Source organism: Crocodylus porosus, unplaced genomic scaffold (genome assembly GCF_001723895.1).
Source record: "Crocodylus porosus isolate Cpor-Errol unplaced genomic scaffold, CroPor_comp1, whole genome shotgun sequence".
NCBI classification, from domain to species: Eukaryota; Metazoa; Chordata; order Crocodylia; family Crocodylidae; genus Crocodylus; species Crocodylus porosus.
In genome coordinates this window covers 143322647-143338065 of record NW_017728931.1, presented here as the reverse complement: position 1 = coordinate 143338065, position 15419 = coordinate 143322647, and the positions used below count along the sequence as shown (strand labels likewise).

At 54.5% G+C, this 15419-nt stretch overlaps 1 protein-coding gene and 1 long non-coding RNA gene across 3 annotated transcripts in view; one reads left to right on the top strand and one right to left on the bottom strand.

Annotated features, from left to right (window-relative positions):
* Window positions 1-102: 102 nt before the first annotated feature.
* Window positions 103-15419, bottom strand: part of TNPO3 (transportin 3) — a 72546-nt gene continuing 57229 nt past the window's right edge. For both annotated transcript variants that reach the window (XM_019543828.1, XM_019543829.1), the window contains exons 17-23: window positions 14390-14506; window positions 12235-12329; window positions 10795-10951; window positions 7891-8058; window positions 6593-6705; window positions 1856-1947; window positions 103-404 (exon numbers count right to left, since the gene is read on the bottom strand). In XM_019543828.1, coding sequence (XP_019399373.1) covers window positions 1887-1947; window positions 6593-6705; window positions 7891-8058; window positions 10795-10951; window positions 12235-12329; window positions 14390-14506 — 711 coding nt within the window. In that variant the 3' untranslated portion in view covers window positions 103-404; window positions 1856-1886. The remainder of the gene's footprint in view (window positions 405-1855; window positions 1948-6592; window positions 6706-7890; window positions 8059-10794; window positions 10952-12234; window positions 12330-14389; window positions 14507-15419) is intronic.
* The window catches only part of LOC109315871, a 19581-nt gene continuing 6837 nt past the window's right edge, over window positions 2676-15419 (top strand). The window contains exons 1-2 of the long non-coding RNA XR_002102633.1: window positions 2676-2825; window positions 4824-4829. This is a non-coding gene — a long non-coding RNA (uncharacterized LOC109315871). The remainder of the gene's footprint in view (window positions 2826-4823; window positions 4830-15419) is intronic.

Sequence of the window (15419 nt, the reverse complement as noted above, 5' to 3'; positions counted from 1 at the left end):
TTTGTTTTGTGTTTTTTTTTTTTTTTCCTTTTGCTGCCAGGCAAATTGGGTTTTTTCTTCCTGTTTCTTTTTTTTTTTTAATTTTCTAAAATTTTTTTGTGTTTTTTTGTTTTGTTTTTTTGTTTTTATTCTCTTTGCTTTTTGTTGTTTTAGCCAGTCCCCTCGGGGAAGAAGCGCCCCCCCGCAGCGCCGGAGGTGGGGCTGCAGCCATCTTTAGTCGCGTCTGAGTTGCCCTCTCGCTCACAAGCAGGAACTTCACTTGGCTTGCTCTGGCGGCGAAGCGGCTCCCCGGGTTTGGCGGGACGCGCTAGAGCGAGTGAAAGCCCTCGGCCACAATGAAGTTTGCTGATTGTGGGACACGTTCTTGTTTGCGTTATTTCCTGTCTTCTAATCAAAAGACATTCCTGGAGGTGGGGAGGGAGGGGACACAAAAAGTGCCATCAGTGTCTCCACGGCGCATGGAGCTCTCCAGGCCAGGCCGAAAGCTCAGTGGCCCTGACTCCTAGCACCATGGCAGGACACGGCCGAGATGATATGCCCCGTTTCACGCACATTCGGCCTGGCAATGTGGCAGTGACACTGTCCCAGGGGTGCCTTTCACACACAACCTGGGCTTCAACTGTGTCCAGGAACGGCAGCAACCCCCGTCTCATAAGCTGCCCTCGTTCCCAGTACGGATACAGAGACCGTGGGAATCTTACTCCCTCGGCTGTGCTGCCACGGCAATGACGTACTGCCAGTGTCGTGAGGCCCCAGGCTACCCAGTGACTGCTGAGAAAGAAGAAACAGCAGTGGTGAAGGAGCTGGGGGGCAGCAAGACTGTGGCTGAGATCGGGAGCTGCCCCATAACCAAGAGGTGACACAAGCCTTCCTTGCTCTTCACCTAACACCTTTGAGTGCAGGCGAAGGTGTCCAAGTGAAACCTCTGGCTGCCTGGATGCTAGCTGTGCCCATGCAACCTTCTCTTGACCCAGCGAAGCTGCTTCAAGGGACAAGCAACTTTAGATGCTGGCCTACTGTTCAGAATGACGTGGATCTTGTGGACACCATCCACGAGGAACTGCACTGGGCGTATCCTACTCTGTTCCCATACGTGTCACACCCATAACTGGCTTGTCACTGGGGGGGGGGGAGGAGGGGTGTCGGGTCAGGATATCAACCCAAGGCCAGCTCCTTTCAGTCTGGGCCCCCCCCCAACGCAAACCAGAGCACGTGCAGCACCTGCTGATATCAACTTTACAGGTAGGGCTGCCAGGCTCTGGAACGGGCTTCCAAGGGAGGTGGTGCTCTCCCCTACCTTGGGGGTCTTCAAGAAGAGGCTGGACAGATTTATCTGGGGTGAGATGACCCCGGCACCCATTCCTGCCTGGTGCAGGGGGGAGGACCTTATGACCTGTTTAGGTCCCTTCCGACCCTAAGTACTGTGATACTATGAACAGCTACCAGGCGAGGCCTGTTGGCTTCTCTATCAGCACCAGGCCAAGCAAATGCCCGCAGTCAGGGCTTGCTCTCAGGTGGCCTCCAGAAGCCTGGCTTTCAGTGGGCTGCGACTGCTTCCTTTCTTCCGAGACGGCAGAGAGCAAATGTATCCAGGACTTGCACCCACTGCAGGGAGGAGACTAATGTCCACCAGCCATGCCTGGGTCTGCTGCAGGGCTCCACAGTGGGCATTCAAGGGTTAGCAACCTCTCATGCAATTGCTGACAGGCTCCCACCCATCTCCAGTGACGAGGGGGTTATGGCAGCACCCTGCTCAAACCCACCTTCTCAGGAATCACTGTGATGGGGGATAGGCTCAAGCCAGTGCAGTGCCACAGCCTTCCTGGGGCTGGGGCACGAAGGGCATCTCACTCACCTGGGAGACAGGCTCAGTGCAGGAGCGCAAGCTATCGGAACAACCGGGTGAAGTCCCTCAGAGCCCAGCAGACCTGTTTACATTCCTCCGCGCTGAAAGACAAGGGGAGGCATTAAAGGGAAGCCTAGCAGCTAAGGGAGGTGGAAGCTGCTCAACACTACGGGACACTGATCCCACTGACTCCTTCCTAGAGACGGTGCCGCCCCACTGCACCCACCCTCCCAGAGGGGAAGCCCATGCACGAGCTGCTGATTTTCCAGTCCAGCAAGCTGCCGCAGGTGCTAGGGCTGGGGAGGAGCGTTCCACACCCGTTTCAGTGGGGCAGGGCACTGGCGAACCTGCAACAGCCCCGAGCGGGCAGCGTGAGCTCTGGGGTGTGAGCCAGGAGCTCCGACGTCCCAGGGTGCTGCCGAGGGGGTGTCACCACTCCTCGTGCCTTGGTTTTCCCATGTGCAGATCTCACTGCGGCAGCTGTGAACTAGCCCAGCCCACCCACTTTGGCCCCAAGAGGCTGCAGTGACACAGACACCTTCGGACAGCCTGGAGTATGCACCACCACATACACTGGAGACCCAGGTCGCAGCAGTGCTGGGCACAGCCCGGGGCCCTCTGTGCTGGCTGCCTTGTCTTGCTCATGGGATCGGGGGGTACAGAAAAGGAGTGGGAGAGTGAGGCAAGCACAGCACAGACTTGCCCTAAGCGACCAGTCGCAATGTCTGCCAGGTGCAATGGGGCAGACTCCAGAACGGCCAAGGCCCTAGTCTAGCCTCAGCCCCTGACACTGCCCTACCCACCCCTCTCCCTTATATATGAGGCCTTTGGCAGGTACAGGGGAAGCTGGACAATCCCCCAGCTGAGGACCTGGATGTGGGTGCTTGCAGAGGACTCCATGCCAAGCCAGTCGTGGGCTCTGGTTCTGTGCAAGACTTGGCCACTCTTGACTAACCTGTGCCTTGCCAAGACAGGCACTGTCAATGTTTTCTCAGTGGCTTATGCGGCTAAGATGCCATCACCACCTTGCTAACATGCCTCAACCTGGAGCTGGGGGACCACCCTTTAGGGCAGGTTCAGTCATCACGGCCCACTTGGATCCTGGCATCCCCATGGAGGCCGCCAAGGACATGGGCATAGCCACGTTATATGTCCATGCAACCCTGAGTCAACCACATGACAGAAGTCATAAAAATCGTAGAGCAGTGGGGCTGGAAGAGATGTCCAGGGGTTGCATCTAGTGCAAACCCTTGCCCGAGGCAGGATCAGCCCTGTCCAAACCATCCCAGACAAATCCATAATCTAAACTCTTTGTAAAACTACCGCCAACCCTGACACAACAGACATCAACACCCGACCCAGCCTCAGTAAAGCAGGGGGGCCCACAGCAGCTAACATACTGCTTCTATTACAGCTTGTATAAGCTCAAAAGATCCCAAGCAGAGGCCATGCCCCCCCTACAGAGGAAGGCAAAACCCTACCAGTCTGTATCAATCTGATCATGGGGTACGATTCCTTCCTGACCCCAGTATGATGATAAGTCTAACCCTGAGCAGGGGGGCAAGGCTCTCTAGCCAGGAACCTCCGGCTTCAATCCCCAGCAGGAGCACTGGCACACCAGTGAAAATCCCCAGCCTCGGCTGCAGCCAACACCCAACGCTTACGGGAGGCTTAAAAACACCAGGTCATGTGGAACAGAAAGGCGGGGTGGGAGGCAACCAGCAAAGCCCAGAGGCCTGGGAAATCCCCATAGCAGAGCACAGGCATCACTACACCCAGATCATCCCCAACCAGTCGCCACTGGGCCCGCTCACAACTGCCCGGCAGAGGAGGCTTTGGCTAGTCCCGACCTAGACCGGGCCAGAAGTCGAAGGGGTGACTCAGAGGGGACACCGCCGAGTTCGGGAAGCAGGAAGTTCAGCTGGGTTTCCAGGTTAAGGTCACACGAGGTGAGAACTGCATGCCAAGGCATGAAGGGGCTGGAGAGCTTTGCAACCGAGTCCCGAGGGCCAGGCCAGGACTCACCAAGCTGGTCTAGCGCTGCCACCCGGAGCAGCGGGACTCTCCACGGCAAGTCTGGGCACAGCCATGGGGCTGTGCAAGCAGGGGCTGCTGAGTCATGGGGCACAGCAGACCGGGGCGAGGGCTGAAAAGCCATGTGCTGACATGCAACGGCCAATTAAACTGGAGGGGAAGGAGCCTCCAAACGTTTCCTGCTTGGGATCAGGGCAGCCAGTCACCAGAACCCCTGGGGCTCCGTGCCTCTGGGACTCATGCGAGAAAAGAAAAACCTGTTGTTCAGGGATAGTCGAGGAAGGGGAAATCCAGCCCCCTACCCGAGTGCCAGATTTCTGTGATCCTGGTCTCAGACAGCAGCCTTGGCTTGAGCAGGGGTTTACTGAGCTCAGAAATGCACTCTTCCCCTTGGAAAACCAACCAAGGGGAAACTGAGGCACACAGGCCAAGGTTGCCCCAAAAACCCTTGTCGGGGTTAACCATTACAATCCTGGTCTCCAGTGGCTGAACCACAAAAACACCTTTCTGCCAAAAGACAGGATCTCAGACACTTGAAATCAAAAGGTTATTGGGGCGGGGAGGCTGCATTTCCAAATCATTACAGTACCCGTTTAGCAACACTTTGTCTTCAAGTCTCAAGGTGCCAGAAAGCTTTATACCGCACAAGCCAAACATGCAGTCACAGAACGGCCGCTACTGCAAGGGAGGGCATGAGAGAATGAGCCACCTCCCTCTGTTAAGGCAGGCAGCAGCAAGCACTAAGATCTCCTCTGCAGCACAAGCAAGCAGGGTGCAAACTGAGCTTGGTACCGGGGCAGGACCCCAGAGCTGATGCACTGAACTAAAGCTCAACAGCAGGGAGAGGTGGGGAGGCCTGTCTCTTGTAGTACTGTCAGACCAGGACAATTGAGTCAGGACTGGTTTATGAACACTGGCTGGAAGAACTGGGATTTGGTGTAAGGAGAAAGTTGAGGAGGGATTTGCTACCGAAAGGATGACAAGAGACTATGTTCCATGTCTGCGGGGGCCAGGACTAGAGTAACAGTCTGAAATTGCACAGGGGAAACCGAGGTTGGAGACTGGGGAGAACTCTCTCGCTATTAGGGCGGTCAACCATTGGAACAGGATATTTACAGATTTCGGAATCGCCATCCTCGGGCATTGCACAGACCCTAGGATGGTTTAGATGGGGCTGATGCTGCCTTGAGCAGGGGTTAAACTAGGTGCGACCTCTTGCAGCCCTGCTGGCCTGGCTGCACTACAATCCTAAGGGCCTTGTTACACGGTAACTTTAGGCGGCTTCTGGAGCTCTTAAGCCTTGGACCGGCTGCACATTAACACCTTTTAAGTAGCTCAAAGCACTCGTTATTTATCTTAATGTTATGCCACTCCAAGGCAGGATTATTTCTAATCCACCTAATTTTATTATTGTTTCATCGATTTATGGTCATGCTCCGCAGCTTTTCTGCCCAAGCTGAAGTCCTGCTGCACCCCAAGAGGCTGTGGTGCTTCCCTGCCAGCGCTCGGACCAGCTCTGCTCCCAGCAGCCAAGCCACCCAGCCAACGGCGGGTGAGAGCAGGACCCAGGGCTTCTCATGGATCCCTGCCAGGGTACATAGGTACTCTGCCTGCACAGATGTTGTAGTGGGGCTGCCAGAAGTCATCCAGCTGGGGGACATACTCTGTGGGTCTCCGCTGGTAGAACTGCTTCCAGCAGCATGCTTCTAATGTAGACAAGCCCCCCAGTCCCCAAAGCTTGCCAACCTCGCTTCACATAGAAGCAGCGAGCCTATCCTTCCCCAAGCTCCTAGTTCGGCCCTGCTCATAAAGCCTCTTGTGGCAAGTCACAGCTGTGCAGGTCAGGGATAGTCAGAGAAGGTTTTTTAGCCTTGTGTGCAACTGCTCCACTAAGCCGATCAACACTAAGCCAATTAACTTTTATTCAGCTTAGAGCATAAGGTCTGACTGACCCCAAGGAAGAGTAGCATTTTCATTCAATACCATTTCTCCATCTTCTAGATATTGCCGACACCCAACCAACCTGCTCTTGGTCAACACTGAAAACTTGGAAGCATTGAAAGCCACAAGAAAGCTTAATTTTTCAGGTGCTGCTTCCCACGAGAATCTAGTGGTAGCCACAAACCCCAGTACCATGACAACACACCAAATCTAGCCCTGGCAAAGAGAAGCCAAATGAGAGCATCGGCCCTGATTTTTCTAGGTAAAAGCCTGGTTTGAACTGGGAATGACAGACTGGCAGTGAGAGACCTGAACCCCTGAGGTCTTATCATAGCTGACAGATTTCACAAGGCTCTCGCTAGGTCACTGCAGTTTTGCTCCGAGTCTCAGATTTACACCCTGAAAACTGATCACGTGCGCGCATGTGCATTTCAGTGATGATGGAGCATATATTATGCATCACTTCCTGACTTGATTTTACATAGAGCCCTGTTGTGTTTTACCAGTCAAGAATTGGCACCTGATGCTCACAGTGCAAAGGGAACTGATCAGGACTGCTGGGATGCTGGCATGGGCAGGAACATCAGTGCTCCGAGGGACACCCTGCTGCCATTTCAGGAGAGTGATGGGTCCAAAGACAGTGTGCAAGCAATCTACACCAAATCACCTAGAATAGCTCATCTGCTACTGGCCTTGGGTGTGCATGGCCACGACCCCCAAGAGCAGCCCCTCTGCACCCTGCCTGCATCACACCTGCCCAGCACTGCTCACCTTGTGACCTGCTTGTGGAAGTCTGTGAGTTGTTTGTGTGTCACTTGGAGGGCTCCCCCCGAGGTTTCCTTTGGTAAACCCTTCAGTGAGTTCTCTAGCCAGCGACAAAAGGTCTGAATAGAGAGAAGGGGAGGAGCAAGGGAAGAGTTAACATTGCATCAAGGGACCATGGATCAGGTTCTAGCCCTGAGGCCTGCCACTCAAGGTGGCCAGCTTGGTCTGCTGAAGGAGGCCTCTGTTTAAGCCTCCCCTTTATCTGCAAGCACTATGCACAGCCAGAGTGATTCATTCCTAGCAGTTCCTGAGCCCGCCCGAGCCTGGGGCCTCTCAGCCCAGGAGGGACAAACCCCATTTAGGTTGGGCCAGAACCACATTCCTTGTAGTAGCTGCAGCATGGCAATGGTGCCATCATCATGCTGTGATAATCAGCCCCCTCCTGCTTACTCCTTCACTTGAGAAAATCGGAACCAAATCTGAAGATAGGGAGATGGAAGGATTGGCCAAGAGCTATCCTGGAACTCAGAGCATCGTGTCAGAGGAACTGGAGGAATGGGGTAGGGCAGGGGTGCTCAACTGCTCTCCCCACAGGTCCAGAAATTTGTGGCTGGGGGAGTGGTGGCACTGCTCTCTGCTTCCAGATCTCCTGACCCAAGAGCCCTGGGTCCTGAACACCAGACATGGCAGCATGCATGGGTGGATGGAGATGGCACTGGGACCCAGGGCCCAATCCCAGCACACGGGAGAGGTGAGAGGACAGTGCCTTACCTCACCCCCACCCCCAACCTCAGCAAGCAGGGGGCAGTGCCAGCCTCCCAAGACCCAATGCCAGCATGCAGGGGGCAGGAGGTGATTGTGTCAGACCCCCAGGGCCCAATCCTGGCACACAGGAAAGGGCGATGCTAGACACCCAAGACTCAATGCTGACATGTGTGGGGTATTTAGAGCCTCCTGGGACCCAATCTCAGCATGGAGGACTGGGAGGTGGTGGTGCCAAGCCCCAATCTGGCCTGCAGACCCACATCACACATCTGGCTTACAGGGTCAAAAGGTTGAGCACCACTGGGGTAGGGCAATGGCTGTATGTGCTGTAAGTGGGGAGGAATCATTCAAATTTAGGCTGGTCACATTGGCACTTGGGGTTCTGACAGCAGTGAAGTCCTATCAGCCCAACCATCCAAACTCCCAGAGAGGGTTTCATCACACCCCTTGGAGGACCTCCCTGCCACCACCTGGCTGCCCAGCATCTTCCCATGGCAGCCAGGCTCTAGGCATTTGGGAGGAAACTTGGCCAGCCTTACCGGCCTGTCGATCTGCATGATCTCCCAGAGCACCTCGGCGACGTCCGGCAAGGTGTAGGGTGGCAGGCAGAAGCAGCACGTGTGCAGCAGCTGGCTCACGAGCTGCTGGCCGAGCTGGTTCATCACCTGCCCAATCAGCTCCTTCCGCAGTTCAAAGTCCTCCTCGTGCTGCAGGGCATGGGAGAGAAGCATGTGAGCCACACTGGGAACGGCAGCAGGGAGGGCCTGGAGAGAGCTCTCGCTCTCAAGGCCCTGCCACACATTCAAAATAAAGCTGGATAGAAACCAGCTATAAAGCTTTCACACATTTTTAAGCTCTATCTTTGTAGCTGGTTGGCTCTTTTTATAGCAAGATAGACATTTTTATGGTCTGCTAATTACTTTGCATGTGTGGCCAGTCTAAATTTATTGTGCAATTAACCAGTTAATATACGTTAGGTGTACCAGGGGCCTGCCTCACCTTCCTCCATCCCATCCAACCTGCTCGTGGCCACACATATAGGACAGGAAGTGGAAAGACAGTGTTGTGGGTTCAAGGTGCTAAATGCTTCAGGCATGGATAAACAGCCTCACATACAAGCAATGTCCGCTGCCTGTCGGTGCATGTCACTTTAGCGGGAGCCAGGATCCAGACCCGAAGGTCAGGAGGACAGGTCACAGCAGCTGCTGCTCACCCCTTCCCTCCCTGCAGCACCATTGGGTGAACAGCAGTGGTAAGGAAGGACCTGCAGAAGGTAGTCTAATTCAGGGGTGTCAAAGATATGGCCCAGGGGCCAGACCCAGTCCACCAAGCCCCTTATCCAGCCCCTGGTGGTGTTCCTGGGTTTCACAGTTGCCCCATGCAAGGTGTTAGACAGGCCCCACATGAAGTGCCCAGGATGCAGGCTGCACATGGTGCCCATTCCAGCAGGTGTGATGCCTGCTGTAGCTAGTCTGGGATGCGAGTTGCGAGCAGCACAGGTTTCAGACCAGCCAGAGTGGACACTGGATCTGGCACATGGGGAGACAGGGAAAAGGAAGAGGATGGCTGGATCGTAGGTCCCACGCATGTCTGATCCAGTGCCAACCCCAGGCTGGCTGAAGTGGGCACAGAATTCAGTTTGCATCCTGGACAGGCTGCCACACATGCCAGATCCAGCATGCAGGGGCTGGCCCCATGCCCTTCATCTGGCCTGCCCCATTCATCCAGCTTGCGGGGCCAGGTGAATTTGACACTCCTGGTCCAGTTAACAGAGTGACGACATGGCAGGGCAGGCTGCAGCAGCCCTGCAAGCGATGGATGTCTGAATCCCACCTGGCTTTGCATGGCTGGGTCAGACATCTGCAATTCCCAGAGCCATATAGGAAATGCAATGAATGCACAATACTAGAATCAGGGGTGGACCCAGAGGGGTGCATTTACACCACCATTTGATTCCTCCTCCACCCAAACTTCTACACCAACGGTCAGGCAGTGGCAGCAGCATTTCTAGTCCAGTAGCAGTGAGGGAGTCAACTGACTTCATGGCTCATTATTATCTACCAGATCCGTTCTACATTAAACTTCATTCCACAGATGTTAACAACCCTCTCCTTTTTAATGGTCTGCCATTCCACTAACCAAGCCATCCTTTATTCTGCAATTCTGCTGTCTGTGAGCTGCTGCTGGTAATAAACCCCTTATTTAACAGGCCTGCAAATTGTTTTTAACTCTCTCCAATGAAGTTATATTTGTTTTTGCTTCAATCTTAAGATGAATCACACAGCGCTGGCCCCCGGTGTGTTAATAAAGCTTCTAGTTTATTTTTAACTGGAGAAAAATAGGTGTTGTGTTCTATGTGATGATGCACCGCACCATCCGCACCCCACTTTTCAAAATCCTAGCTCTGCCCATGACCAGAATATCCACAGCACGGTGGAGGCTGAGATTTCAACCCAGTTCAGAAGGGCATTAGTTCAGTTCCAGGGGGATCAAAAAGAAGTCAATACTGGAGTAGCGTCTAAATCAGAAATTCCTGAACCTCTCAATGCTGGAGGCTCCCGTGGGAGAGAAGTAGGGGGTGGAAGATTCTGGCCAGGTCCTGCTTACCCTCCCCCCCTCCAATATCCACTTTCTGTCACTGTGTGAGACAGGGGAATGGGGTACACCAGGGCACTCAATCCCTGACCTAAGCCAAATCTAGCCCATGACCTGGTGTCATCTGGGCCACTGGGCTCCCCCAGGTCTGGAAATTTGGCGGTGGGATATTGGTGACACTGCTCCCCCACCGCTAAATTTCTGGACCCATGGGGAGCCCTAGGTTTTGCACCCTGGAGCAGTGCCCAATTAATCCCAGCATGCAGAGCCAGGCAGGGGCAGTACTAGGCCCCAAGGCCTAATCCTGGCACATAGGGGCCTGGGAGGAAACAGTGCCAAGTGTCCTCACAGTCTTGGCATTTTGGACTGCAAGGAAGTGATGCCAGGCCCCCTAGGGATCAACCCAGGCATGTGGTGGGGGGCAGGAGGGGGCAGTGCTGAGCTCCCAGGGGCCAATGACAGCACACAGGAATGGGAAGGGATGAGGATGAGGCCCAAGGCCCACTCCTAGTGCTTCATGCAGGGAGGGCCGGTACCAGGCCAGATCCTGGCATGTGGGGCAGGATCTAACCTGTGGACTGGCCCTACTCCATTCATCTAGCCCACAGAGCCTAAAAGGTTGAGCCCCACTGGCCTAGATGGACCTGCTCTGATCCCATAAAACGGCATTTCTTATGCTCTTATTCCCCTTCCCCTTCAGCAAGCCAGAACTCAGCTATCCCAAGTCAACCCTATAGGCCTGGAAGCAGATTCCTGTCCTGATGGAGGAGGTAGACATGCATGAAAGGGAAACAAGGCCTTGTGAACATGTGTAAAAGCCCCTGGCCCTTCCACCCCACGTCACTCACGTCATTGGCGACACCAGTGTGGACCAGATCCCGCAGGAACTTCATGACACTGCAGTTGGCGTCCCGGTGGTCAAGGCTGGTGGCAGCGATGGCCCACTGGAGGATGGGGATTATCACCTGGCTGCGCAGCAGGGTGACTGGGCTGCGCTGGATGAACCTGAGAGAGGAGAGGACAGATGCCCATGGAAGTCATAGCAAGCATGGGCGGTTGCAAAGGGAGCAGGCTGACTGGTTGACTGCCAGACCCTCCCTAGAGAGACCCCTCTTGACGGGCTGGCCTGCAGGGCCTTGCTTCCTTGCACTCAGTTACCATTTCTCTGCCCCAGTACTCAACCCTCACTTCCCTGCAGGGCTGCCATCACAGTCAGCAAGAGCAAGCCCCCTTCCCACTGCCCTGTTGATTCACAGCCAAGCCACAGCTCAAGCTACTCTGCTCTCTCAGGGAGATAAAGTTCTGTGCAAACTGCCTCAGCTCCAGCCACAAGGAAAGCAGAACCTAGACCACTTCCCAAATCCCAAACCAGCTTGTGCAACAGCCAAAATGTCTACAGCAGGGGTGGCGAGCCCTCAGCCAGCGTCAGGTCCAGCCTGTGGAGCCAGATAAATTACATCCCCGATCTATAGCAGCTGCCTCCCTTCCACCCCCATGAGTGAGCCCTTGATGAGCACAGGCCACGGAGGTTGTTTTCCTTTGCTGGATACTGGCTCTACTGGTGGAAAGGCTTGGCGGTTGCTAAGGCACCCAGAGTTGATGGAGCCAGTGCTCTCACACAATTCAAATCCCATCAGAGTCATCATAGAGAAGTAGGGCTGGAAGGGACATCCAGAGGTCATATCCAGTTCAACCCCCTGCCTGAGGTAGGATTATCCCTATCCAAACCTTCCTATACACATCCATAATTTAAACTCTTCATAAGACTACTGTCAAGCCTAACACCTGAACCTGCCTAAGGGAAAGCAGGGGGACCACAGTGGCCAACGTCCTGCTTCTATAAAAGGTTGTCAATACACATGCAGGAGATCCCGGGTAGAAGCCATACCCCCTGCTACAGAGGAAGGCAACCCCCCGCCCTCCATACCAATCTGATAATGGGGTAAAATCCCTTCCTGACCCCTAATATGGCCTCGGTCTGACCCTGAGCAGAGGGGCAAGACCCTCGTCAGGAACTCCAGCTTTGGCCCTAGCTGGAGCACTGGCACACCCCAGATTTATCCCTAAATGTTGACCTGGTGCCAAAGCAAAGAATACCAGGTCCTTGCTACAGCGATACCACCTGTGTTATATGGAAGCTGAAACCACAGCAGAGGAATCTCAGCAGTATTTCTGCACACGGTGGGGGGGGAGGGGGTTAGACTCGATCTTTCAAGGTCCCTTCCAGCTCTTAATTTCTATGGTTCTATGAATCTATGGGAAGCCAAAAGAGGGGACCCCCCCCTTACCTGGTTGCTAGCCGGAAGAGGTCGTCCACAGTGTCTGGATGGTTCTGGAGGCCATTGGGATGCTCGAGGAGCTGGAAGGTGGGTACACATAGCGCCTAGGAAGAGGGTTATGGGGAGCGGTTAGCAGTGAGCTATAATCGCAATTTAATTAATACTCCGTGATCTACAGAGACAACACAAGACAACATGTTAGTCGTGGTGGGGGCAGTTTGCAGGGAAGGAAAGATGGGAGAGAACAGGTAGAGACAAAGAGAGAAAGACACAGCTTACTCACTATGCTGGCCACGGGCTTACAGCTTACAGCAAGCCCAGTGACAGGCTGTTAAGGGGTGCCCAGGGAAGGGGTCACCCAAGTCTCAAGCATGGCTCTTCCAGTGGAAGCTGCACAGCTGATGCAGAAGCCCAGCAGTTTAAGGCACACTCTAGTCAGACCTCCCTGCAGCTGCATGTGCTCCAGCCACGTGATAAACAGCAGTTGTGCCCAACTGCCCCCGGTCTGCAGGTCCAACTCCCCATTTCAGACAGCCCAACCCATGTGTCACGGCTTCCCACAGGGCCTAGCTGCTTCCCTGCTTTGCTACCCAGGGCTCCATTCCTCACACAGCTGCCACCATAGACCTGCCCAAAGTGAAACTATTGCACAGGGGGCCTGGACTAGCACCAGAGGGCTGGATTTCTGGCACAAATACTTCTTTTAGGGCAGCAGCTCATAAGATCCAAGAAATACAACATTAATCTAGTAATGTGGCCTGCAGCGCTGGTGACTGGTTGCCCTGCTGACAAAAGCACCCAATGTCGCCTGCCCACCCCCAGCCCCAGCAGCCCTCAGTCAACTCCTGAGGCAGCAAGCATTCAGCAGTCCTCAGTACGAGGTCCTGGAGGATGTGAAGCAGGACTTAACTGACTTCCTGCTCTGTGCCTCACTGTCACCCCAGGAGATCAGTGTGCCCATGTAATCTCTTACTCAGAAAGACAGAGCACCCAGGAGCAGTGCACAGACCACCTGTCAGCCTCTCCTCCTGCAGAGCTGACTCATGGTACCTGGAGTCAGACGGGGGAAGTGGCTGGTTCCACCACCTGTTGGTGATTCAGTATTTGCTGCAATGATACTTCTTGGCATTGCCAGGTAGAAGCCAGAGAGGGGGAGACAGACCTTTAGCCAACACCCAAGCAGGAGCAGAGCCTGCGAGACCTTCACAACCATGTTCTGGACCCCCACCGCCCTCCATAGGGTGACTCGGGGCCAGTCTCTTCATCCCTCTGCACAGCGATGAGGGCGCCCAGCCCTGACGCCTGTACAGTGCTCTGATCATCTAACATTCCCTGTGCCACCTCAGTGGCTTACAGAGAGAGGCCAGGCCAGAACTCGGGTATTGGTGCCTCCATCAGGGAGAGCACATGGCATTCATATGCAGGGAGGAACAGCCCAGGCTCGTTGCCTCCACAGCACTGGCTGCTCCAGTTTACAAAGTTCCCTGCCAGTTTTGCTGGCTGAGGAACACAACGCCCTTCCTAGCAGGCTGCGACTCAGAACAGGAGGCCTGGCTTTCCCCATGACAGCCAGCACCACTTCAACATCACAAAGGAGTCTCAGGTAGGAGAGGGTTGGGTTCACTGCTCAATGTCTGGGCATTTTTATCTACAGCAGCAAGCCCTGCCCTCAATGCTTCCACTGACAGTCCCAACACCAATCTGTATAAAACAAAATGGCTCTTGCCACAGCTATATTTAGGCAGCTCCTAGCTCAGAGCATCAGGCACCTTCCGTTGCAGTTAGAAAGCAGCACCGATGGTGTTACCATGGGCAAGCTCCATCAGAACAAGTCTCAAGGCCCTTGTCCAAACCAAGGGTGCAGCCACACCAAATGGTGGACTGGGGCATTCCCAAACATAGACAGAGAAAACTGCCAGAGCAACAAAGAAGTTTAAGAGCCACTGGGAACCTAAATCCCACTGTCTTTCATTGAGGTACAGGCCCAGGGGAGGGGAGAGGGGAAGGAGTTGGAAGATACAGCTAAGTAGGTAGCTGAAGAGCACGTCCAGCTTATGACTAGACCTGGCCCGTGCATGTCCGTACATGCATGTACGTGTGTATGTATGTACGTGCACTGCCTCAGCAGGTTGAAGGAAGCCGAACAGCTCTGGGGGGCACCTACCTGCAGCATGTCCAGCAGCCCTTGCCGGCACCCTTCCTCCATTCCATACTCATCTACCAGGATGCTGCCGAGGTACAGGAAGCAGGAGTGCTGGTGCGCCTGGTACACGCTCACCATCTGCCAAGGACATGGCATACTTAGAGTCAGAGTTACTTCCCCCAAGAGCACCCACATGCCCTAGCCTCGGTGCGGACAGTGACACAGTGGAGGCCTTTCCTGATATGGGGGAGCCTGGCAGGGCCACCAAGCTGAAAGCAGGTTTCACCTGCTAGGATTAGGGCATTTCTGAGAAGCCAGAGGCTCCCTGATCATAAGCTCCAAAGGCCCCCTACCTCCCCTGGGCACCCCCTGTGGGCCTCTGCTCTCTCTGTTACACTCTGGAGAGGGCACATGCCATGTGACAGATAAGGCAGTGCCCTGTGACCTTCCGAAACCCACAGCCCACCTCCAGATCCCAGCATGGCCTGAACTCTCCCACCCCCACAGCTCACCTTCAACTCCCCCACCCCAACCCAGGTATAGCCCTGCAACTACCTCCTTCATGCCTCCCCAGCAAGAGTGGGTGGAGCAGCTATGTGCTTTCTCTATAGCAAAGGAAGCACCACATCTATGCACACACAGGTCTGCACCTACTCTAATTAGCTCTGCCTCTGAGCAGAAAGCAGCAGGGTATCCAAGGCCGCCTGGATGCTTCTCTCCTGCTGGGGCTAGCACACAGGACAGCCTGGTGCCAGGAGCATCAGGAAGGGAGCCAAGACAGCTGCACTCCAGCCTTGTGGCCCACCACTCTCCAGGTGAGGACCATAAATCTACAAGGTACCCTGGTGCTTCCTACTGCGGGGCCAGTGAAGCTGAATCTTACCAGCTCCTATACCCTGAGCTGGAATTCCTCACACTGGACTGGTGAAACTAGAACGAGCCAGTCTGCTCCCAAACAGAGGCCTAACCCCAGTACTTTGGCAATGGCAAACTCCCCAGCTTGTTTCATAGTTTCATATAGTTTCATAGTTAGTAGGGTCGGAAGGGACCT